The sequence below is a fragment of the Ranitomeya variabilis genome, chromosome 2, assembly GCF_051348905.1.
Source record: "Ranitomeya variabilis isolate aRanVar5 chromosome 2, aRanVar5.hap1, whole genome shotgun sequence".
In the NCBI taxonomy this organism is placed as follows: domain Eukaryota; kingdom Metazoa; phylum Chordata; class Amphibia; order Anura; family Dendrobatidae; genus Ranitomeya; species Ranitomeya variabilis.
This window is the reverse complement of record NC_135233.1, coordinates 385,169,091-385,195,460: the sequence shown is the minus strand read 5'-3', so window position 1 is coordinate 385,195,460 and position 26,370 is coordinate 385,169,091. Positions and strand designations below refer to the sequence as shown.

The window sequence follows — 26,370 nt, the reverse complement described above, 5'->3', positions numbered from 1 at the left end:
TTATCATAACTGATGAAACCTCTTATCAGGAGTATTGCAGCTACCAGGATGATGGCAAACCCTGAAAAGTCCAGCCGTGAGAAAGACTGCGTTAGTGTTATGGACATTTGGGACATATTTTGTATAAATTAGATTGAAATGTTAGGGAAAGCAAGAGTTAAAAGTTAAAGCAAAATATATTTTCAATAGATGATCTCATAGCAGGGACAAAAGAATGTTTTGCTACCTTGTACAAGACTTGAGTGTGACGCTAGTCACTACTCACATACCAGCCACAAAGATGGATAGTCAAGAGGTCCGAGGTCAAAAGCCAGGCATGTCATAGACAGAGGGGTGAGACAAAGGCATAGTCAGGTCACAGTATTGGGTCAGAATTCCAAGAAGGTAGCAGATCATAACAAAAGAGCTAGGCAAACGCAAGGTCAAAGACAAATCCAAGGTCTAGCAACATAAAACAGAATACAAGACTAGGAGCACAAGGAATACACACACACCTCTTTTGCAAAGCTACAATTGGCAGGAATCTAACGCAGAGAGACAGGTAAATAGCCAGGTAATTACTCTAAAAAGGAGACGCATGGATGAAGACCCGGTACTCCCAGATTCTGATTGGATGGCTAAACTGTCACTCAAAACACTAACAGCTCAGCATGCCACAGCATCCGATTGGTTGGCTGACCTGCCCGTCACCATACCGACAGCTCAGCGCACCCTTGCCCTAGATTGGACAACAGAACTGTCATTCACTGTGTCCAGACACACTGATAGGGGAAACGTGACAATGGGCTTATCTACACCTCTGATATAGAGATAAAATGTTGCCTGTGCCCTTCAATTCTCACTAATTTTTCTTACAGTATGAATAAAAACATTAGCTCAATATGCAAAACACAATGTCTAACACAGCGCCATCAACTGAAAAATAAAACAAGTTACGGGTCTCAGGAAATCACAACTCAAGCCAAATATTTTATACGAATGCCAGGATATTTTTAATCACTAAAAGGTAAAAAACAAACAAACAAACAAACAAAAAACAACTACACAAGTTTGGTATCCCTGTGTCTAGCACAGGCGATCGGGTGATCGCAGCTTCTGGTCTCCCATGGAGACTATTGAAGCCAGTATAAAGTGAAAAAAAAAAGTTTTTAAAAATATGAAAATGAAAAAATATGTATATATAAAAATTTAAATCACCCCCCATTTGTCCCATTACAAAAAACAATAAAAATACACATATTTGGTATTAACGTCTTTAGAATCGCCCTATCAATATAAAAATAATTAATCCAATCGGTAAATGGTGTAGCGAAAGAAAAAGTCTAGATGCCAGAATGCATCAAAATGCAATAACGGACTATCAAAAGATCATATCTACACCAAAATGGCATAAATAAAATCGTCAGCTCGTCACGCAAAAAAAAGCCCTCAGCCAGCCCCAGATCCCAAAAAATGGAGACGCTACGAGTCTCGGAATATGGTGCAATTTTTTTAAATCATTTTAACAAACTTCACCACTTAAATAAAAAAGAACCTAGACATGTTTGGTGTCAATGAACTCGTAATGACCTGGAGAATCATAATGGCAGTTTTAGCATTTGGTGAACTTGGTATTAAAAAAACCCCAAAAAAACAGTTGTGGAATTGCACTTTTTTTACAACTTCACTCATACCTCCCAACCGTCCCGGATCCCGCGGGACTGTCCTGATTTTGACAGTCAGCCCCGGGATCCCGGGAGGGACATTAGTTGTCCCGCACTACGTGCCTAGGGCGGGGACAATGCAGGGGGCGGCACCTGGGTTTGTGGCTGTTTTTTTTTTTTTTTTTATAAAAGCTGGGTCACCTCCCCACCGACCCCGCCCCCTGTGCGGCGCTGCGCTGCCTGCCACGCTGAGGGAGAGAGGCTGAGAGCCAGCAGCGATCAAGATGAGAGGTCAGCGACTCACTACCTCCTGTGTGTGCACGGAGCTCCGGCTTCTCCTGCTCTTATCTGCTATCCCGGCAGAGAAGGAGAGACGGGGGAGGTGCCGGGACAGTGCAGAGCTGTGAGCAGCCGGAGAAACTGAAGAGCTGCACATGGACATCAGCTGCCCCTGCAACACAGAGGAGATTGTGTGTGTGTGTGATGTGTGTGATGCTGCATGTGTGTGTGTGTGTGAGATGCTGCATGTGTGTGTGTGATGTGTGTGTGTGTGTGAGATGCTGCATTTGTGATGTGTGTGTGTGTGAGATGCTGCATGTGTGTGATGTGTGTGTGTGTGAGATGCTGCATGTGTGTGTGTGTGTGTGTGTGTGAGATGCTGCATGTGTGTGTGTGTGATGCTGCATGTGTGTGTGTGTGAGATGCTGCATGTGTGTGTGTGAGATGCTGCATGTGTGTGTGTGTGTGTGTGTGAGATGCTGCATGTGTGTGTGTCTGATGCTGCATGTGTGTGTCTGATGCTGCATGTGTGTGTCTGATGCTGCTTGTGTGTGTGTGTCTGATGCTGCATGTGTGTGTGTCTGATGCTGCATGTGTGTGTGTGTGTCTGCTGCATGTGTGTGTGTCTGATGCTGCATGTGTGTGTGTCTGATGCTGCATGTGTGTGTGTGTGTGTGTGATGCTGCATGTGTGTGTGTGAGATGCTGCATGTGTGTGAGATGCTGCATGTGTGTGTGTGTCATGTGTGTATGAGGTATCTGGTGTGTATGTGATGGCTGCGTGTGTGATGGGTGTGTGTGATGGCTGCGTGTGTGTGTGATGGCTGCGTGTGTGTGTGATACTGCGTGTGTGTGTGTGATGCTGCATGTGTGTGTGTGTGATGCTGCATGTGTGTGTGTGATGGCTGCGTGTGTGTGATGGCTGCGTGTGTGTGTGATGGCTGCGTGTGTGTGATGGCTGCGTGTGTGTGTGTGATGGCTGCATGTGTGTGTGATGGCTGCGTGTGGGTGATGGCTGCATGTGTGTGTGATGGCTGCATGTGTGTGTGATGGCTGCGTGTGTGTGTGTGATGGCTGTGTGTGTGATGCATTTGTGTCAAAGCTGCATGTGTTTGTGAGCTGTGTTTGTGATACTGCGTGTGTGTGTGTGTGATACTGCGTGTGTGTGTGATGCTGCGTGTGTGTGTGATGCTGCATGTGTGTGTGTGATGGCTGCGTGTGTGTGTGTGATGGCTGCGTGTGTGTGTGTGATGGCTGCATGTGTGTGATGGCTGCGTGTGTGTGTGTGATGGCTGTGTGTGTGATGCATTTGTGTCAAAGCTGCATGTGTTTGTGAGCTGTGTTTGTGATACTGCGTGTGTGTGTGTGTGATACTGCGTGTGTGTGTGATGCTGCGTGTGTGTGTGATGCTGCATGTGTGTGTGTGATGGCTGCGTGTGTGTGTGTGATGGCTGCGTGTGTGTGTGTGATGGCTGCATGTGTGTGATGGCTGCGTGTGTGTGTGTGATGGCTGTGTGTGTGATGCATTTGTGTCAAAGCTGCATGTGTTTTTGAGCTGCGTTTGTGATACTGCGTGTGTGTGATACTGCGTGTGTGTGTGATGCTGCGTGTGTGTGATGCTGCATGTGTGTGAGCTCCGTGCGTGTGTGAGCTGTGTGTGTGCTGCGTGTGTGTGAGCCGTGTGTGTGAGCTGTGTGTGAGCGTGTGTGTGAGCTGCGTGCCTGTATGTCATTATACAGTATGCAGAACTGTGGCCATTATACAGTATGGAGCATCATGTGCAGTCATTATACAGTATGGAGCATCATGTGCAGTCATTATACAGTATGGAGCATCATGTGCGGTCATTAGACAGTATGGAGCATCATGTGCAGTCATTATACAGTATGGAGCACTATGTGTGGCCATTATACAGTATGGAGCATCATGTGCGGTCATTATACAGTATGGAGCATCATGTGCGGTCATTATACAGTATGGAGAACTGTGGCCATTATACAGTATGGAGCATCATGTGCAGTCATTATACAGTCTGGAGCATCATGTGCAGTCATTATACAGTATGGAGCATCATGTGCGGTCATTAGACAGTATGGAGCATCATGTGCAGTCATTATACAGTATGGAGCATCATGTGCGGTCATTATACAGTATGGAGCACCATGTGTGGCCATTATACAGTATGGAGCATCATGTGCGGTCATTATACAGTATGGAGCATCATGTGCGGTCATTATACAGTATGGAGCATCATGTGCGGTCATTATACAGTATGGAGAACTGTGGCCATTATACAGTATGGAGCATCATGTGCAGTCATTAGACAGTATGGAGCATCATGTGCAGTCATTATACAGTATGGAGCACTATGTGTGGCCATTATACAGTATGGAGCATCATGTGCGGTCATTATACAGTATGGAGCATCATGTGCGGTCATTATACAGTATGGAGAACTGTGGCCATTATACAGTATGGAGCATCATGTGCAGTCATTATACAGTCTGGAGCATCATGTGCAGTCATTATACAGTATGGAGCATCATGTGCGGTCATTAGACAGTATGGAGCATCATGTGCAGTCATTATACAGTATGGAGCATCATGTGCGGTCATTATACAGTATGGAGCACCATGTGTGGCCATTATACAGTATGGAGCATCATGCGTGGTCATTATACAGTATGGAGCATCATGTGCGGTCATTATACAGTATGGAGCATCATGTGCGGTCATTATACAGTATGGAGCATCATGTGCGGTCATTATACAGTATGCAGCATCATGTGCGGTCATTATACAGTATGGAGCATCATGTGTGGCCATTAGACAATATGGAGCATCATGTGTGGCCATTAGACAGTATGGAGCATCATGTGTGGCCATTAGACAGTATGGAGAATCATGTGGGGCCATTATACAGTATGGAGCATCATGTGCGGTCATTATACAGTATGGAGCATCATGTGCGGTCATTATACAGTATGGAGCATCATGTGCGGTCATTATACAGTATGGAGCATCATGTGCGGTCATTATACAGTATGGAGCATCATGTGCGGTCATTATACAGTATGGAGCATCATGTGCGGTCATTATACAGTATGCAGCCTCATGTGCGGTCATTATACAGTATGGAGCATCATGTGCGGTCATTAAACAGTATGGAGCATCATGTGCGGCCATTATACAGTATGGAGCGTCATGTGTGGCCATTATACAGTATGGAGCGTCATGTGCGGTCATTATACAGTATGCAGCCTCATGTGCGGTCATTATACAGTATGGAGCATCATGTGCGGTCATTATACAGTATGGAGCATCATGTACGGCCATTATACAGTATGGAGTATCATGTGTGTTCATTATACAGTATGGAGCTTCATGTGTGGCCATTATACAGTATGGGGCATCATGTGTGGTCATTATACAGCATGTAGCACTGTGTGGCCATATTTTTTTGTTTATAATTATTGTATATGAAACAGTGTGATCAGCAGTGCTAAATGGGTGTGGTTGGGACGTGGATATGGGTGTGACTAATTATGAATGGGTGTGGTCAGAGGCGTGGCCTACAATTTGCCGCGGCGCGCAAACTTTGTCCTTCTTTCCCATCTTCAAAAGTTGGGAGGTATGCTTCACTGCACTTGGAATTTTCTCCTGTTTTCCGATACACAATATGGTAAAACCAATGGTGTAGTTCAAAAATACAACTCGTCCCGCAAAAAAAAAGCCCTCACATGGCCATATTGACAAAAAAATAAAAAAGTTGTGGCTCTGGGAAGCAAGGGAGCAAAAAACAGAAATGCAAAAACGAAAATGGGCTGCGGCGTGAAGGGGTTAAGGGACTAAACTCAATAATCATATAGTATGTGTTATTGTGTATCTGTGACGCAGATCTCCATCAGCATCACATCCTGCATAGAGCCCTTTATTCCTGACACTTACTTTTGTATATCATGAATCCAGCACCTGCGAGAACGAGGATGACGAGGATGACGACCCCAGCACTGGTGATCGCAGTCAAGAGCGAGTTCTGCGCTGGTTCTGAAAGGAAGAAATGATAAGAGCACGGACACATGAGAGATTCCTACATGATAATCACATAAAATAACAGAAAACTGGCACATAATAATAATAATAAATTATTCCTGCATGGTGACACATTGTGGGCATGAAAGATTTGTGCGAGACATCCCCACGTCTAAGAGACCAAATTTCTCATAAATGTGGAAAGATTTTCCAATTATCCATATAAGTAACGTGAAGCTAAAGAAACACTAAACTGATAAAACCAGACAGAAGTTATAGAGAGACTTGGGTTCTGAACGTGGAAAAACAAGAACAAATCTATAAGCGAACAAGAAGCCGATGGAAGATCTTTTTCCATTGATTGCGTAGACCTATTCCCTTCCCAAATTAATTCAAGGGGAGACCAGAGATGAGACAATGTACACTGCTCAAAAAAAAATAAAGGGAACACTAAAATGTCACATCCTAAATATTACTGAAAGAAATATTCCAGTTGCAAATCTTTATTCATTACATAGTGGAATGCGTTGAGAAAAAAAACCCATACAAATGATGAATCTAAATCAAAATTAATATCCCATGGAAGTCTGGATTTGGAATGATGCTCAAAATTAAAGTGGAAAATCAAATTACAGGCTGATCCAACTTCAGTGGAAATGCCTCAAAACAAAGAAATGATGGTCAGTAGTGTGTGTGGCCTCCACGTGCCTGTATGACCTCTCTACAACGCCTGGGCATGCTCCTGATGAGGAGGTGGATGTTCTCCTGAGGGATCTCCTCCCAGACCTGGATTAAGCATCAGTCAACTCCTGGACAGTCTGTGGTGCAACGTGTCATTGGTGGATGGAACAAGACATGATTTCCTAGATGTGCTCAATTGGATTCAGATCTGGGGAGCGGGCAGGCCACTCCATACCATCAATGTTTCATCATGCAGGAACTGCTGACACACTCCAGCCACAAGAGGCATAGCATTCTCAAGCATCAGATGGAAACCAGGGCCCACTCCACCTGCACATGGTCTCACAATCGGTCTGAAGATCTCATCCCGGTACCTAATGGCTGTCAGGGTACCTCTGGCTAGCACATGGAGAGCTGTGCTACCCTCCAAAGAAATGCCTCCCCACACAATTATTGACCCACTACCAAACAGCCATGCTGGAGGATGTTGCTGGCAGCAGATCGCTCTCCATGGTGTCTCCAGACTCTGTCATGTCTGTCACATGTGCTCATTGTGAACTTGCTCTCATCCATGAAGAGCACAAGACGCCAATGTCAAATCTGCCAATCCTGATGTTCCCTGGCAAATGCCAATCACCCTGCATGGTGTTGGGCTGTAAGCATGACACTTACTTGTGAACTTCGAGCCCTCATACCACCCTCATGGAGTTGGTTTCTGACAGTTTGGCCAGACACATGGATGTTAGTGACCTGCTGGAGGTTATTTTGCAGGGCTCCTTCTGTTCCTCTTTGCACAACAAAGGAGGTAGCGGTCCTGCTGCTGGGTTGTTTCCCTCCTACGGCCCCCTCCACATCTCCTGGTATACTGGCCTGTCTCCTGGTATCTGCTCCATGCTCTGAACGCTGTGCTGACAGACACAGCTACCCCTCTTGCCACAGCTCGCATTAATGTACCATCCTGGATGAGCTGCACTAGCTGAGCAACTTCTGTGGGTTGTAAACACTGTCTCATGCTACAGTACAATACCTCTAGGGATGAGCAATGTTAAAATGCAAAGTGACCAAAACAAGGTCAGTTCCTACCTCCCTTTCTTCTGCTGTTGATAGTACAGTCTGTTTGGGCTCCATATTTAACCCCCTCATGTATCTACTAGCATCCTCCATATGATAAAGATTATCTCAAAATGACAAGTTATTGTCTATCCATTTGATAGGGAATAACTAGCTGATTGCTGGTGGTCGGAATAGTGGGTGCACAGTATATGACCTTTGCTTCATTAATTGTCAATGGGACGCTGGAGATAGTGGAACGCTGTACTCAGCTTTATCCAGCAGCTCCATAGACAATGAATGGAGTGGAGGCCAAACATGGTGCACCTACACACCAGTTAAGACTGCAAAGCCCCCATCTCGAGTTTGCTGGGGGTGTCAGTGGTAGAACCTCCAGTAATCAGCAAGGTATCCCAGATCCTGATTTGTTTGGGGGGAATAACCCTTTAATTTAAGCCCCATGGACACCTTGAGATTTATCTTTCCAGCTGCCTTATCAAGAGCTGCCTTGTGTCCTGCCCTTATTGAGAGATGTCTTTGTTCTTATGTTTGGCCATATCTGCTCTTTGTGCTTCTTTCTTCTGCTTCGGACAAGTCACAGCCGATGGCGGGTGATGGTTACTGTCGAGACAAAGTAGTGGCGATAATGGCAGACTCGTTGATTGGGAGTCCAGTGGTCTTCTTATTGCTTGACATCCAGTTGATAATTTATCTGACACATTGACTAGTTAAATAGTTGATTTCTAGTAAAAACTGTCTAACCCTCAATGTTTCCTGTGCATGACTCTTGGTCTGATGATGGATCCTTAGTATCCAGACCTATATTCAGGGGCGAATAATAAGGTTTGAGGGTTCAGGGAATGAGCATAGTATTGAAATAGGGAGTTTGTCACCGAAAAATTTAAAATGCACACTTTGCACAACCTAAACAGGCAATTCCCAGAAGCCCAGCTCAGAAAGTTGTCACATTTGAGTTATACCCCTTTAGAGAAAAGGCTCACCCCATTTTACATCAAGTGGCTTTTCCAGGCTGCTGTGATCCACATAACAGGAGTAGCTGTCGCCATCTTTGGGGGTCACTTCAGCGCTGACCCTGATCTGATAGGTGCCATCAGGATTGGGGAGGACGTGTGTGGTCTCGTATGAATGAACCTCGTCCTCCCCGTTCATCCACTTCACATCCACAGGTCGGGGGTGAAATCCGTACACCTGGCAGTGAAGCATCATGGTGTCTCCTTTCTCCTGAACGGACACCTTCACCTGGGGCCGAACTGAGAGTAAAAGACATAAAATATATAAGTAGCCCTCAGATAAACAAAGGGCATCAAAGAATTCCTCACAGCTACGATCATACAGTGTATGGACTCTTAATTGAACAGTATGAGGACTAGTTATGGACATGGGGTCCATTCAAACATTTAATGAGGATTTGTCAAGTGCTCAAAAAATTAAGTTAAATACCTGGTAAAGATCCCTGGGTGCCCCTGATTCTGTCACTTTTTTCCATTTTGCAATGTGTCGCTCCATTGCAGAAATAATCACATTTGTTGCTTTTGAAGAGCAGCATGTAAAATCACTGCTATTTGTTCAACTGGGTGTTTGTTCAGAGTCTTCTATGGGGGCGTGCACTTTCAACTCTCCCTGCAAATCGCAGTTCAGCAATGTCTGTGACTGCTAGATCAGAACAGCATCTCGGGGAAAGGGATGAAAGCACATGTCCCAGAGAAGACTCAGAAGACACGCCCAGTTGAAGAGCAAGTAGAAACGTCACATGCTGTGCTCCAGACGAAACAAACATGAATATCTCTGCAATAAAGTGACGCAGACCAAAAAGGAAAATACCTGCAGGGTCAGGAGAGCTCAGAGGTTTTTACAAGGTATTTGACTCAATTTTTTAAGCAAGTGACTGGTCTTGTTTAATAATAGATCTGATAAGCAATAGTTAGTATCTATTGACGATAGTTAAAATGACCAGAATAATCAGGTCCATATACATTGTAGAGACCTGTACTCATCCGGCTGTGGTTGAGGTAGGCACGGAAAGTGGTATTGTTGAAATGTCCAAGCAAGTTTATTAGGTCAGTGTCTTTAGCAACACACACTGGATGTTCTCCACATCTCCAGCCACAGACACTGAATGAGAGATTCAGCCTCCATTTTATCTGCCAAACCATGCCCCTGGGGTTAGGATATGTGTGCGGTCATTCCCACCCATCTCATATGACCGCTCGTAAAACCTGGCCCTGGAATGGCCTAATAACTCTCTCAGCACTATATGTGCTGGAGCATGCTTCCATGTTCACATCACCGCAGCTAATAGCCAGGATGACACATATCTCCCCTCAAGGATTCGTCTGGCGGCCATCTTACAACATACTTCATAATTATTGAGGTAACATTGACACAGGACATAAACTTAATTGAAAAAGAAAAAGCCCCAGATTTTGCTGTGAATCCACAGCAAAATGGGAAACAAATCTACGGCACAATCCATCTGGGATACATGCAGATTCATCCCAGGCATTCAGTGCATGCCTTCTCCTATGGCTTTCCAATGTGCACTCTGGAATGCTTGGTCTGTGTGTAACAAACTAACTTACATTCACGATCTTTTCCTCTCTAATTCCCTTAACCTTCTGGCTATTACAGAAACCTGGATCCAGCATTCAGACACCACCGCTGCTGCCGCTCTCTTGTTTGGTGGGCTGAAATTTTCACATACCACCAGACCTGAGAACAGACAGGGTGGGGGTGTTGGTTTGCTCCTTTCATCCCAATGTGCTTTCCAGGTCATCCCCCCGGTTCCCTCACTTACATTTCCTTCCTTTGAAGTCCACACCGTCAGACTCTTTAAGCCCTTCTCCTTGCGGGTGGCTGTTGTTTACCGCCCTCCAGGCTCCTCCCGCCTGTTTCTAGACCACTTTGCCACCTGGCTTACTCACTTTCTATCCTGTGAAATCCCCACCCTCATCATGGGAGACTTTAACATCCCCATAAATGATCCCCTCTTCCAATCTGCCTCTCATCTTCTTTCTCTAACTTCTTCATTCGGCCTCTCACAGTTTACTAATTCTCCTACGCATGAGGATGGGAATACTCTGGACCTGGTTTTCTCCCGTCCCGGATCGCTGCACGACTTTACTAACTCCCCTCTCCCGCTTTCGGACCACAACCTTCTTTCCTTCTCTGTCAAGAATTGTCTCCTCACCCGGGACACCCCCACTTACCACACTTATCGAAATACACGTTCCATTAATACCCAGCAGCTTATGGACAATCTCCATACATCTTTAGCCCCCATCTCCTCCCTCTCCTGTCCAGACTTAACATTGTCACACTCAGCGTCGGACTGGGGTGTCTGGGGCCCACCAGAGGAATGGACTCTAGGGGCCCACCCTACAGCTATATGCAAATATCTGTCATTATAGTGGAGCATCGGCTGTAAAACACAGGCGGCTGCTGCACATCTACCGTGTGCCCCAATAACTGGGATGTATAATTACGGTAGTTACATTAATGGGGTTCTTGGTTAAAACAAGTTATCACTGATCCATGGGCTCCACCGGATAGGTGATCGCTTAGGGTACCGTCACACATTGAAATTTTCATCGCTGCGACGGCACGATCCGTGACGTCGCAGCGATCGTATGATCATCGCTCCAGCGTCGTAGACTGCGGTCACACGTTGCAATCACGGCGCTGGAGCGATGCCGAAGTCCCCGGGTAACCAGGGTAAACATCGGGTAACTAAGCGCAGGGCCGCGCTTAGTAACCCGATGTTTACCCTGGTTACCAGCGTAAACGTAAAAAAACAAACAGTACATACTCACCCGTCGGTGTCCTTCAGGTCCCTTGCCGTCTGCTTCCTGCTCTGAGTGCAGCCGTACAGTGAGAGCAGAGCGCAGCACCGCTGTGATCTGCTCTCACTTTCCGGCCGGCACTCAGAGCAGGAAGCAGACTGCAAGGGACCTGAAGGACACCGACGGGTGAGCATGTACGGTTTGTTTTTTTACGTTTACGCTTGTAACCAGGGTAAACATCGGGTTACTAAGCGCGGCCCTGCGCTTAGTTACCCGATGTTTACCCTGGTTACAAGCGAAGACATCGCTGGATCGCTGTCACACACAACGATCCAGCGATGTCAGCGGGTGATCAAGCGACGAAAGAAAGTTCCAAACGATCTGCTACGACGTACGATTCTCAGCAGGGTGTCTGATCGCTGCTGCGTGTCAGACACAGCGATATCGTAACGATATCGCTAGAACGTCACGAATCGTAACGTCGTAGCGATGGAAATTTCAATGTGTGACGGTACCCTTAGATCCGACCATTAGAAACTGCACCGATCGGAAGAATGGGGAAGTTTTATCCCTGACAGGACACTTTTATCACTATTTTAAAATGCAGCGGCAGGTGGGATTTCTGACCGCAGCTCCATTCATTCTCTTTGGGGCTTCCAGAAAAAAACAAGTGCAGCCACTAAGGGAATGAATGGATCAGTGATCTAGTCGGACATGTCACTCCAGTCTAATGGGGATAAAAAGTTCCACATTTTGCTGAGTGGGTCCAAGCAGTCAGACCCCCACCAATCAATACGTTATCACTTATCCTGTGGAGAGGTGATAACTTTTTTTCCACAGGAAACCCCCTGTAAGTGCATCTCCGCCGCTGTGTACAAAGCATTGAAACTCTAATGGAAATAAAGAATGTTCTCCTAATTAATATCAGAGAGAACAAATGACTGCCATACACAACACAATCCACTATACCAAGACCAATATTACCACATACAGGAAGAAATACCACCACACCATGACCAGACCACATAGTGACCGAATAATACTACATACAAGGGACAAATACCACCGCACCATTTCCAGACCACATATTACCACCACTTGGTGACCAAATAGCACATACAAGGGACAAATACCACAACACCATTTCCAGACCACATATTACCACCACTTGGTGACCAAATAGCACATACAAGGGACAAATACCACAACACCATTTCCAGACCACATATTACCACCACATAGTGACTGAATACTACAATACTGATCAGAAATTAAAAAAAACAAACAAAACACAATACTATCACCATAAGGCTGCCGTCACACTAGCAGCATTTGGTCAGTATTTTACATCAGTATTTGTAAGCCAAAACCAGGAGTGGAACAATCAGAGGCAAAGTATAATAGAAACATATGCACCACTTCTGTATTTATCACCCACTCCTGGTTTTGGCTTACAAATACTGATGTAAATTACTGACCACATACTGCTAGTGTGACGGCAGCCTAAGTGCCATTATACACAGAAGATCTGTACTTAGTATGCAGTGTCTGTGTAGAGGTAATACAGAGATCACTGGTGACATTATACACAGGAGCTCTGTATATAGTGTATAGGTAATACAGTGATCACTGGTGACATTGTACACAGGACCTCTGTATATGTATAGTGTCAGTGTATAGGTAACACTGACTCACCAGTGACGTCTCTAGGTGAAGTCCTTCATCTTTCATCCAGCACAGACCGCTATCACTTCATCCAGCCAGGACTCATTTCTGCAGGAAATAACACAGTTATCTCGAGCTCCGCTTGCAGAACACATTACTTAATTTTTCACAACTTCTACATTACACCACATGAAGAAAAAAAGGCGATATAGTGTCACTCTGCACACTAACAGGACCGCCCCCCCATTTAAAACAGTGTCCTCAAAAAATAAAATAAATACATCACTGCAGTAATAATATCCCTTAATTAGCCCCTATGGTAATAATATTCCCCACCCTGGCCCCGTTTATCCCATTCCTGGCTCCAGCCATATGTTCTCGCATCCTGCCCTGATGAGTATCCATTCTACCCCATATGATCTCCCCATTCTGTCTCCATTGTATCCATCCTGCCCCATGATCCAATCCTGCCCCATGTCTTTCATTCTGCCCCGTGTCTCCAATCATGCCCCGTGTCTACATTCTGCCCATGCCTCCAGTCCTGCCCCCAGTGTGTCCAGCAATCTGCCCCAGTATGTCCAGCATTGCCCCCAGACAGTGTGTCCAGCAATCTTCCCCAGTATGTCAAGCATATTGCCCCAGTGTGTCCCGCATTTCCCCCAGTGTGTCCAGAAATCTGCCCCAGTGTGTCCAGCATATTACCCCAGAGTGTCCAGCATTGCCCCCAGACAGTGTGTCCAGCAATCTGCCCCCGTGTGTCCAGCATATTACCCCCAGTGTGTCCAGCAATCTGCCCCAGTATGTCCAGCACTGCCCCCAGTGTGTCCAGCAATCTGCGCCAGTGTCCAGCATTGCCCCCAGACAGTGTGTCCAGCAATCTTCCCCAGTATGTCAAGCATATTACCCCCAGGTTGTCCAGCAATCTGCCCCAGTACGTCCAGCACTGCCCCCAGTGTGTCCAGCAATCTGCCCCAGTGTCCAGCACTGCCCCCAGTGTGTCCAGCAATCTGCCCCAGTGTCCAGCATTGCCCCCAGTGTGTCCAGCAATCTGCCCCAGTGTACAGCATTGCCCCAGTGTGTCCAGCACTGCCCCCAGTGTGTCCAGCAATCTGCCCCAGTATGTCCAGCAATCTGCCCCAGTGTACAGCATTGCCCCAGTATGTCAAGCAATCTGCCCCAGTGTGTCCAGCACTGCCCCAGTATGTCCAGCACTGCCCCCAGTGTGTCCAGCAATCTGCCCCAGTGTCCAGCACTGCCCCCAGTGTGTCCAACAATCTGCCCCAGTGTCCAGCACTGCCCCCAGTGTGTCCAGCAATCTGCCCCAGTGTCCAGCATTGCCCCAGTGTGTCCAGCAATCTGCCCCAGTGTCCAGCATTGCCCCAGTGTCTAGCATTGCCCCAGTATGTCCAGCACTGCCCCCAGTGTGTCCAGCAATCTGCCCCAGTGTCCAGCACTGCCCCCAGTGTGTCCAGCAATCTGCCCCAGTGTCCAGCATTGCCCCCAGTGTGTCCAGCATTGCCCCCGTGTGTCCAGCAATCTGCCCCAGTGTGTCCAGCAATCTGCCCCAGTATGTCCAGCACTGCCCCCAGTATGTCCAGCACTGCCCCCAGTATGTCCAGCACTGCCCCCAGTGTGTCCAGCAATCTGCCCCAGTGTCCAGCACTGCCCCCAGTGTGTCCAGCAATCTGCCCCATTGTCCAGCAATCTGCGCCAGTGTCCAGCATTGCCCCAGTGTACAGCACTGCCCCCAGTGTGTCCAGCAATCTGCCCCAGACTTACCCCCACCCCCCCCGCCGCCGCCGCACCCACACCGCGCGCCAGCTTATGTCCTCCTTCAGCCCCCAGTACCCCCGTCCTCATACTCACCTGTCCCACACTGCACGGCCGTGCCGACATCCCTCGCGCTCTGTCCCGACTCCCGGCGGCGGCGCAGCATCTGCTTCCTGCTTGTGCGGTCATGTGATACTGTCATTAAGGTCATGAATATGTGCATATTCATAACCTTAATGAGCGGTACCATGTGACCGCACAAGCAGGACGAGCTGCAGTGCAGACGCCGAGACCATCGCTGGAGCAGGGTCCTGGTGAGTATCGTCTTCAAGGGTGGCGGCCAGGGGGGGGGGCCCTGGAGCAGTGGGGGCCCTACCAGCAGGTGTCAGTGCCTGGGCCCACCGGAGGATCCTCCGGTTCTCCGGTGGGCCAGTCCGAGCCTGGTCACACTTCAATAATACACTGAAGAATGCCCTAGATGAAGCAGCACCTTCTACATGCAGTCAACGGCAGCCCTGGCACACTATGCAAACACGCTTTCTTCAGCGTTGTTCAAGGTGTGCAGAGCGGCAGTGGAAAAAGTCTCTCTTAGCAGAAGACTTCATCCACTATAAGTTCATGCTCAAAACCTATAACTCTGCCCTTCATCTGGCCAAACAATCCTACATCACCTCACTATCCAACAACCCAAAACGACTTTTTGAAACCTTAAACTCCCTCCTGAAACCTAAAGTACAGGCCCCCATCACCAATCTCAGTGGTGAGGATCTGGCCACTTATTTCCTAGAAAAAATCAACCACATCCATCAGGATATCTCAGCCCAATCTCCTCAGTGCCTGGATCCCCTTCCCTGCCGCACCTCAAGCTCAATAGACATCTTTGAGCCTGTCTCAGAAGAAGTTTCCAAGCTCCTCGCTTCTGCTCGGCCTACAACCTGCAACAGTGACCCCATTCCTTCACCTCTCCTGCAGTCTCTCTCACCAGTGGTCACCACTCACCTGACTAAAATATTTAACCTCTCTCTCTTTCTTCAGGTATCTTTCCCTCCTCATTTAAACATGCCATCATAACCCCTTTACTTAAAAAGCCATCCCTGGACCAGAACTGCACTGCTAACTACAGACCTGTATCTAACCTTTCCTTCATCTCTAAACTCCTGGAACGCTTGGTCCACTCCCGTCTAATCCGCTATCTCTCGGATACCTCTCTTCTCGACCCCTTACAATCTGGTTTCCGCTCTTTACACTCCACTGAAACTGCCCTCACTAAAGTCTCTAATGACCTACTAACAGCTAAATCCAAAGGTCATTGCTCTCTGCTGATTCTCCTGGATCTCTCTGCCGCATTTGACACTGTGGATCACCAGCTCCTTCTCACTATGCTCCGCTCCATAGGCCTCAAGGACACATCCCTCTCCTGGTTCTCCTCCTACCTCTCTGACCGCTCCTTCACTGTATCCTTTGCCAGCTCCTCTTCCTCTCCTCGTCCCCTTACTATCGGGGTTCCGCAGGGCTCAGTCCTAGGCCCCCTCCTCTTCTCTCTATACACGGCCCCTATTGGACAAACAATCAGCAGATTTGGGTTCCAGTATCATCTCTATGCTGATGACACCCAATTATACACTTCTTCCCCTGTCATCACCCCTACCCTAATTCAAATTACCAAGGATTGTCTGTCTGCTGTCTATAACATCATGTCCTCCCTCTATCTGAAACTAAATCTCTCCAAAACGGAACTTCTTTTGTTTCTCCCTTCTACTAACCTCACTCTTCCCAACATCGAAATTACCCTGGAGGGTTCAACCATAACTCCCAAGCAGCATGCCCGCTGTCTTGGGGTCACATTCGATACCGATCTTTCCTTTACTCCCTATATCCGGTCACTCACTCGCTCTTGTCACCTGCATCTTAAAAACATCTCCAGAATCCGACCTTTTCTCACCCTTGAAACTGCTAAGACTCTTACTGTCGCTCTTATTCATTCTCGTCTGGACTACTGCAACTCTCTTCTGATCGGTCTCCTTCTTACCAAACTTTTTCCTCTCCAATCCATCTTGAATGCGGCAGCCAGGGTCATATTTCTGTCCAACCGCTTCACCGATGCCTCCATCTTGTGCCAGTCATTACACTGGCTACCCATTCGCTTCAGGGTCCAGTATAAACTCATCTCTCTCACCCACAAAGCTCTCCACAGTTCTGCACAGCCTTATATCTCCTCTCTCATCTCTGTCTATAGCCCTACACATGCCCTCCGTTCTACAAATGACCTAAGGCTAACATCCCTCGTAATCCGAACCTCGCACCTCCGTCTCCAAGACTTCTCTCGTGCTGCACCAGCTCTCTGGAATGCACTTCCCCAGACGATCAGACTGATACCTAGCCCCGACCTATTCAAGCGCGCTCTAAAAACCCATCTCTTCAAACAAGCCTACCACATCAACTACTCAGTAAACTAACTTTGCCCTGTTCCCTCCTTCCAAATATTACTCTGAATCTGCACCCTACTATTCATCTGTCTCCACACCCTCCATGCACATGATAACTGCACTTGATACTTGACTATTGCACTTAAACACACAGGGTGATGACCGGATCATGCAGCTTTATATGAAAATCCCTATTTATTATAATTGCCAGACCTGAAACAACAATCACTTTTCACCTATTGTGTCCCCCCATTTCCTTGTAGATTATAAGCATGCGAGCAGGGACCTCACTCCTAATGTCACTGTTTAAATTGTCTTAACTTGTATTGAATTTGTCTGTAATATGTCCCCGCTTAATTGTAAAGTGCTGCGGAATATGTTGGCACTATATAAATAAAGATTATTATTATTATCCCACTCCATACATACACGCACACCTATACATTTACCATGAATGTTGACAAGGGGTTAAAGAACGTTACGCAGTGTGGGAGTGAAGTGGTAGAATCTCATTCACTTGGCTGGCACTATAATATACTGCAGATTTTCTGCTGCAACATTGTGACATTAAAACAAAGGCATCGCACATACAATGTACACATCACACATACCGAGCTGCTGCCACCAATCACCGCCCTCAATGTTACACTCTCACACCACATTTATCCCCTAATAAAACATGTTTATGGACCAACTGACATATGTCTATAGTTCTGATATCAATATGGACAAGAAAATCTGCCATTTTTGCACATGTACTAGGCAGTGACATCACCTCTCCGCTCCAGGACTTCTCTTCCGTGCTCCAAGAATCTCTTCAGTAAGTCAATACACTTATTCTCCAGATACACCTTGTATTTCTCCCCCATTCTAACATCCGGTCTGTTCCATCTCTGTGCGATTATCTGAGCCTCGTTCATGATAGGCATAAATGATCCGGTCTGTACGTCCAAGTCCATGAATTTTTCTCCATCGTATCTAAACTCCTCGTATCCTCCGGTGCTGCCGTCATCTCGCAGCTCGCAGCTGGTCATCACCTGCACGAAATGGAGGCCTGCCACCATACAGGAACATGTTATACAGTACATGGGGTATGTATAGATTACAAAATTATTTGTAACTCTGCAGTTTTTGTGTTCAACATTAGTGAAGAGTGAATATACTCGTTACTCGAGATTTCTCGAGCATGCTCTGGGGTCCTCCGAGTATTTTTTAGTGCTCAGAGTTTTAGTTTTTCTTGCCACAGCTGAAAGATTTACATCTGATAGCCAGCATAAGTACATGTGGGGATTCCCAAGCAACCAGGCAACCCCCACATGTACTTATGCTGGCTAACAGATGTAAATCATTCAGCTGCGGCAAGAAAAACTAAAACTCCAAGCGCAAAAAAATACTCGGAGGACCCCTGAGCGTGCTCGAGAAATCTCGAGTAACGAGTATATTCGCTCATCACATATAATCAGACCAGATGGTGAATGTGAGATCTCCTCCTTAGTCACTGTATGTTAACCCCTTCCCGACATGTGACGGTATAGTACGTCACATGTCGGGACCCCCGCTTTGATGTGCGCTCCGGCGGTGAGCGCACATCAAAGTCGCGACATGTCAGCTGTTTTTTACAGCTGACATGTGCGCGCAATAGCGGCGGGTGAAATCGCGATCACCCGCCGCTATTAACTAGTTAAATGCCGCTGTCAAACTCAGACAGCGGCATTTAACTACCGCATCCGGCCGTGCGGCCGGATATGAGCGCATCGCCGACCCCCGTCACATGATCGGGGGTCGGCGATGCTCCTCCATTGTAACCATAGAGGTCCTTGAGACCTCTATGGTTACTGATTGCCGGTGGCTGTGAGCGCCCCCCTGTGGTCGGCGCTCACAGCACACCTGCAAATCTGCTGTGTAGCAGCGATCTTATGATCACTGCTGCATAGCAGAGCCGATCGGGCTGTGCCTGCTTCTAGCCTCCCATGGAGGCTATAGAAGCATGGCAAAAGTAAAAAAAAAAAGTTTTTAAAAATGTGAAAAAAATAAAAAAAATATAAAAGTTTAAATCACCCCCCTTTCGCCCCAATCAAAATAAATCAATAAAAAAAAAACCCAACCTACACATATTTGGTATCGCCGCGTTCAGAATCGCCCGATCTATCAATAAAAAAAAAGCATTAACCTGATCGCTAAATGGCGTAATGAGAAAAAAATTCGAAACGCCAGATTTACGTTTTTTTGGTCGCCACGACATTGCATTAAAATGCAATAACGGGCGATCAAAAGAACGTATCTACACCAAAATGCTATCATTAAAAACGCCAGCTCGGCACGCAAAAAATAAGCCCTCACCTGACCCCAGATCACGAAAAATGGAGACGCTACGAGTATCGGAAAATGGCGCAATTTTGTTTTGTTTTGTTTTTTGCAAAGTTTGGAATTTTTTTTCACCACTTAGGTGAAAAATAACCTAGTCATGTTAGGTGTCTATGAACTCGTAGTGACCTGGAGAATCATAATGGCAGGTCAGTTTTAGCATTTAGTGAACCTAGCAAAATAGGCAAGCAAAAAACAAGTGTGGGATTGCACTTTTTTTGCAATTTCACTGCACTTGGAATTTTTTTCCCATTTTCTAGTACACGACATGCTAAAACCAATGACGTCGTTCAAAAGTACAACTCGTCCCGCAAAAAATAAGCCCTCACATGGCCAAATTGACGGAAAAATAAAAAAGTTATGGCTCTGGGAAGGAGGGTAGCAAAAAACGAAAACGGAAAAACGGAAAAAGCTCCGGGGGTGAAGGGGTTAAAGGTGTACTTAATTGCTATCAATGTCTTTTGTGCAGGGTCCAATCTCTGGCACACACTCTGATCTCTCAGGAGATGTTTTTATATATTCCATTAATTCTCCATTTTTATCTAACTTGTCAGAGCTGAGATTCAAACTCAGGGCCTGTGTTATGGAAGGCAGAAACTCTAACAGTGAGCCACAGTCTGCACTTTTGTGAATGTGAGAATTTTCTCTGCCTAAAAACCTTAAGCTTTCTTTTTCTTCAGCCATATTATACTGGTATACACAGAGATATCTTTATATGCGCATACATAATAAGTTAAAAGAAATCTGAAAAGTCAGAGATTTGTTACCATAAAGTTACTAAAATAGCAGCTAAAGTAAGTACATATTTGGTGCCCTCAAAATCCTAACTCCTACAATACACTCAACTCATTATTTATGGCCCTGGGTAAATGAAAAGATAAAATATTTAACTCATAAAAAAGTAAAGATAGAAAACATGAATGTAACTTTTACATATGTGATGCCAAAATGGCTCCTAAAGAAACTACAGCTCATCTTCCAAAAAAGCAAGACCTCATACAGTCAGGGTTTTTTATTTTTCATTTTTTTTTTAAGTTTGGCTATTATGGCCATGAATAATAAAAGAATAAAAAAAATTATTCTGACCATCTGAACAAAAAAACTAAATTTTCAAGAGAATTAAATTACAAATTGAGTGTCATATTGTTGCCTCCCTCTGTTTTAGATTCTGGTCACACATAGGGGGTCTTCATTGTTTGTTTTGGTAGAAAATATATTTTTGACATTTACATGTATGAGGGTATGTAGGCGGGAGGGAATGATGTGTGGGGCGCAGACACATTTTGCACTTAAACCTTGGCAGTCAGTGTCCGCTGGACCCCACACAACACACAGAATATTTTTTTGAATAAACATGTAATTATTTGCACTTGGCGTGTAGGACGTTGTGTTCTCACCGCCCGTGTTGTTGAATCTCTTGTTCCATAGCAGTAATTCACGTTTGAACACAGCCTCGTTTTCTCGATCAATCCTGGATTCTCTCTCCCAGTGCTCCGCACTCTCCTTCCCCTGCATCCATGAAGCCACAGGTCCGGTTCTGCCGGTGTCGCTGCTGTAGCGCTAAACGTGCTGGTCATCCAGATATCCAACAATGGAGAAATCGGGTATCCCCTGTCCTGGGGCCGAGGCCCCCGTGTAGTAATAGCGCAGAGAGTGACTGTCTGAGAGAGACACACAGATACACAGGTATAGCATCGCGAGTTGCATGGAGTTGCCAAGATATTGGGAATAAAGCGATGCTGGAACCTCATCATGTCTGGTTTTCAGGATTTTCGGGTTTTCATGAACTGACATTACAGCGCTGGTGCCGAGCAGGCTGGATTGTCCAAGATTTGACTCCCAAAACCAGTAAAATAGAAACCATCCACCATTTTATGTTTACAAGATCAATTTGTACAAAACTACACAGATAAAATGTTACAGCGATACAAAACAAGGTAACCTAATATTATAACACTAGATGGAGGCCCGATGCTATCGCATAGGGAGGGTGGTAATGTCACGATGGGGGCAGGCTTTGCAGCGTTGAGATCTCTCCCTCCTATGTGCTCACCCACCTATCCACTCTCTTTTTCCCCATGTGCTAACTTCTCCCGTCTGTGCTCTCTTCTTTGACCTGTCTACCCCATGTGCTATCCCCCCCATCTCTCTCCTTCCTGCGCTGTGTTCTCCCCTCAAAGACAATACTGACATTACAACAGGAGATCGCACAGGATACATTTTGTGAGGTAAAATATTTTTTAAAAACAGTCAGTGAAATATTTTACCTCACAAAATGAATCCACTGTGATCCCCTGCTGTAATGTCAGTATTGTCTTTTGCTTCCTCCCCTGCCCAGGAGATGTGGATATGTCAGACACAGACAATTTTTAAAATGAACTTTTGTTCGAGGGAAAACCCCTTTAATGTGACTGGCTTCCTCTGCCTGTAGACACGTCGTGCATCTGCCACCAGGTTCTGCCGAATCCGAATGATTCACTGCGCCTGCGCGTAATTCGCACAGGCGCAGTAAATCAGACTGCTGCCATCTTTGTGCAGACAGGTAGCGGCGGTCACATTAAAATGGCACATCCGCTCCTCCTGTACAAAGATGGCGGCAGTCAGTGAATCATTCGGCTGATCCCGGCGGCAGCGTGTTCACGACGGTGTTCCACTGGTGGTACCACGCAAGAGGCTGCGTGAATGTGTGAGTGTGAGTGAGAGTGTGTGTGTGAGTGTGAGTGGTGCGTACAGCATATAGAGTGTATGTGATGCAACGGGGTTCTGTTGGTGCTACCACACAATAGGTTGGTACCAGCAGCAGTTTCCATATTGAGAAACCCATCACTTGGGTGGCCCAATATGGCGGTTGGTGAACTTCCTCCACTTGGAATTCTGGGATACGGTGACATCTGGACAGAACAGGAAATTAAAACATTACAAAGCAATTATATAAATAGTGTGAATGCGAGTGTGTGTGTGAGTGCCAGTGTGTGTGGTGCGGATAGGGTTCTGCTGGTGGTACCGCGCAATAGGTTGGTACCAGCAGCAGTTTCCATATTGAGACACTCATCACTTGGGTGTCCCAATATGGCAGTCGGTGAACTTCCTCCGCTTGGAATTCTGGGATATGGTGATATCTGGACAGAACAGGAAATTAAAACATTACAAGGCAATTATATAAATAGTTAGCGATATAATGTTAAATAGTCAAGGGCGTAACAATTGCGATTGCAGAGGGTGCGACTGTGACCAGGCCCGTGTGGAAAGTCTGCTGAGGCCAGAGCCAATTTTACCTGGATGTGTATCTTTGAACACACATTCAGCTGAAATGTATCACGGCATAGCGTTCTGCTCCCTACACTGCAATACATGTTGATGCCCAATCAGGGGCCGGTAGCAGACGTCAGCTTGGCAATGACAGGCGATGCATGGCAATAAGTTGCCCATGCCATCACACACCAAAGTCAGCTGAAATAGAGGAGGAGTTTCGCAAGTTGTGGGCGTGGGGAAGGCAAGAATAATCATTTGTTTCTCTTTAAAATGTGCTGGAGAAGAACAGAAGGGGACCAGGATGGCAGGGAAGGGCATTATACCAGAAGGGGGCCTAGGATGGGGAACATTTTTACACAATGGAACCTAGGATGGGGGACATTATTACTGGAAGGGTCCAGGATGGGGGTCATTATTATAGTAAGGTGTGCAGGGCAGGATGGGGGCATTATTAAATAATGGGTCCAGGATGGGGGACATTATTACAGATATGAGCCAGAATGGAGGAAATTATCACAGGAAAGAGCCAGGATGGGGGATATTATTACAGGAAGGAGCCAGGATGGGGGAAAGTATTACATGATGGGGAACATTATACCAGGAGGGCAAAGGGGCCCAGTATGGGAAACAGTATTACAGGAAAGAGTCACAGTGGGGGACATTATTACAGGATCCGGCCATGGCTGGGAACATTATTACATGGGGGGGGGGCAAACATGCATGTCTTTATAGGATCTAGAATGCTACAAGGGCCCATATTTTGCATCATGACCCATTAGGGTATGTGCCCACGGTCAGTAAACACTGTTTGTTGAACACTGCGTACATCTGCAGCGTCCAACGCGCAGTGGCCAGATGTTACAGCATAGTGGATGGGATTTCAAGAAATCGCACATCACTATGCGTACACCAATGCCCGCTGCTCACCTGTGGAGACGGACATGTGGCACATCTTTCTAGACTGCAGCATGCCTATTTATCTTGCAGAGACGTGAGCCCGTGAGCCTCTGTAAGATAAATATCACCTGTACAATGTATAGGACACAGTGATTCCACACGGTTCAATGAACACATGCGGAACCACCTACATTCAAAGTCTGGCAGCACTTTGGACACAGCGGGCAAAGTGCTGTGTCCAAAGCGTTGCCTAAGGGTATGTTTCCACGTTCAGTTTTGCTTCAGGCTTTGGTCAGGATTTTATGCAGGTAAAATCCTGACCAAAACTGCACCTGAGGTCACTGGCAGGTCACCTGCGGTGTTCCTGCGTGTTTTGCTCATAGTAGCAACATGCTGCGTTTCGAAAAAACGCACCACGCATGCGTTTTCGCGGCAAAAATGCATGCGTTTTTTAACGCATAGTGGAGTCTGGATTTCATGAAATCCCATCCACTATGCTGTAACATCTGGACGCTGCGTTTTTGACGCTGCGGAAAAACGCAGCGTCAAAAACGCAGCGTTTCCTGAACGTGGAAACATACCCTTATACTGACAGTGGGGACGTGCTCTAAGAATCTACTTACGCCACTGATAATAATGTAAGAGACAGCTCGGTACATACTCACCAGAGCAGGGGCGTAACTACCGCGGTCGCAGGGGGTCGCAATTGCGACGGGGCCCGCAGTGCTTAGGGGCCCACCCAGTCCAGCAGACTGGGCGGGCTCCTAAGAACTCTAAGCTACAAAATGGGCCGCCGGCCCTTTAAATAATTCTTCCTTACAGGCCCTGCTGCGCGTGCACTCGCGATCACGGGTGGGACTGCACTTGACCCGCAGCAGAGCCCCTCCACCGCAGAGAGCCGCACACCACTAGTAGTGGTGGTCCACTACTATAGCTGCCACTGCTCTGTGCGCACAGGACCTGTGATGAGGTCACAGGAGGGGAGGAGTTGGAGTCACATGATCAAGGGCTTCCGTGTAGTGCAGGACAGTAGTGCAGTGCTGTTTGTCATCATGCTGGAGGAGGGTAAGCTTTTGTGTGAGGTCAGGAGGGGTTTGGGTGGATGTAGCAGAGCAGTGTGTGTATGAGATGTACAGAGCGGAGCCGGGTGTGTATGAGGTGTACAGAGCGGAGCCGGGTGTGTATGAGGTGTACGGAGCAGAGCCGGGTGTGCATGAGGTGTACGGAGCGGAGCCGGGTGTGTATGAGGTGTACGGAGCAGAGCCGGGTGTGCATGAGGTGTACGGAGCGGAGCCGGGTGTGTATGAGGTGTACGGAGCGGAGCCGGGTGTGTATGAGGTGTACGGAGCAGAGCTGGGTGTGCATGAGGTGTACGGAGCAGAGCCGGGTGTGCTTGAGGTGTACGGAGCAGAGCCGGGTGTGTATGAGGTGTACGGAGCGGAGCCGGGTGTGTATGAGGTGTACGGAGCAGAGCCGGGTGTACGGAGCAGAGCCGGGTGTGCATGAGGTGTACGGAGCAGAGCCGGGTGTGCATGAGGTGTACGGAGCGGAGCCGGGTGTGTACGAGGTGTACGGAGCGGAGCCGGGTGTGTACGAGGTGTACGGAGCGGAGCCGGGTGTGTACGAGGTGTACGGAGCGGAGCCGGGTGTGTACGAGGTGTACGGAGCGGAGCCGGGTGTGTACGAGGTGTACGGAGCGGAGCCGGGTGTGTACGAGGTGTACGGAGCGGAGCCGGGTGTGTACGAGGTGTACGGAGCGGAGCCGGGTGTGTACGAGGTGTACGGAGCGGAGCCGGGTGTGTACGAGGTGTACGGAGCGGAGCCGTGTGTGTACGAGGTGTACGGAGCGGAGCCGTGTGTGTACGAGGTGTACGGAGCGGAGTCGGGGGTGTACGGAGCGGAGTCGGGTGTGTACGAGGTGTCGCATCTCTGCTTCAGGAAAATGGCCGCCGCGATCTCCATCTGGGCACGCGCGGCATCCTGCGGCCATTTTCCTGAAGCCGCGGCCAGCAGAGCGCCGCTTCTGCGCACGCGCGGCCAAAGGAAGATGGCCGCCCCCACCGATCACCAATGAAATGTCGCACATCACGCTATTTTCACTCCCCTGTGCAGTGGATTCGGGACCTTGGGCATGCGCACACCACTACGCCACCAACGGAAAACTAAGCAAGATCTGGGGGAAGACACCACGCCCATCTGACCAGACCAGCCTGATTGACAGGCGAAAACGACTACTTTGGTAATGTATTTCGGCAGCATAGGTGGGGAATCGGGGTCCACAAAATACACTATTGCAATGCACAGCTCAGGCCCTATTTAACAGTATTTTTATCTCATACGGAAAAAACGGGGTGACAGGTTCCCTTTAAGAGAAAGCCAAAATAACCCCAGGACAGAAGGCGAGAGCAGGGGGGAGGTGCGGGACAGAGCCGCTTTAGGCTAGTTTCACACTAGCGTTAACTGCAATACGTCGCAAATGCGTCGTTTTGCCGAAAATACGCATCCAGCAAAA

General features: G+C 47.3%; 1 protein-coding gene across 1 annotated transcript in view; it reads right to left on the bottom strand.

Moving 5' to 3' along the window:
- The window catches only part of LOC143806200 (class I histocompatibility antigen, F10 alpha chain-like), a 63,989-nt gene that overhangs the window by 35,682 nt on the left and 1,937 nt on the right, over positions 1–26,370 (bottom strand). The window contains exons 2-5 of the mRNA XM_077286322.1: positions 21,107–21,370; positions 18,121–18,399; positions 8,686–8,955; positions 5,870–5,968 (exon numbers count right to left, since the gene is read on the bottom strand). Of these exons, the coding sequence (XP_077142437.1) occupies positions 5,870–5,968; positions 8,686–8,955; positions 18,121–18,399; positions 21,107–21,224 (766 nt within the window). The 5' untranslated portion in view covers positions 21,225–21,370. The remainder of the gene's footprint in view (positions 1–5,869; positions 5,969–8,685; positions 8,956–18,120; positions 18,400–21,106; positions 21,371–26,370) is intronic.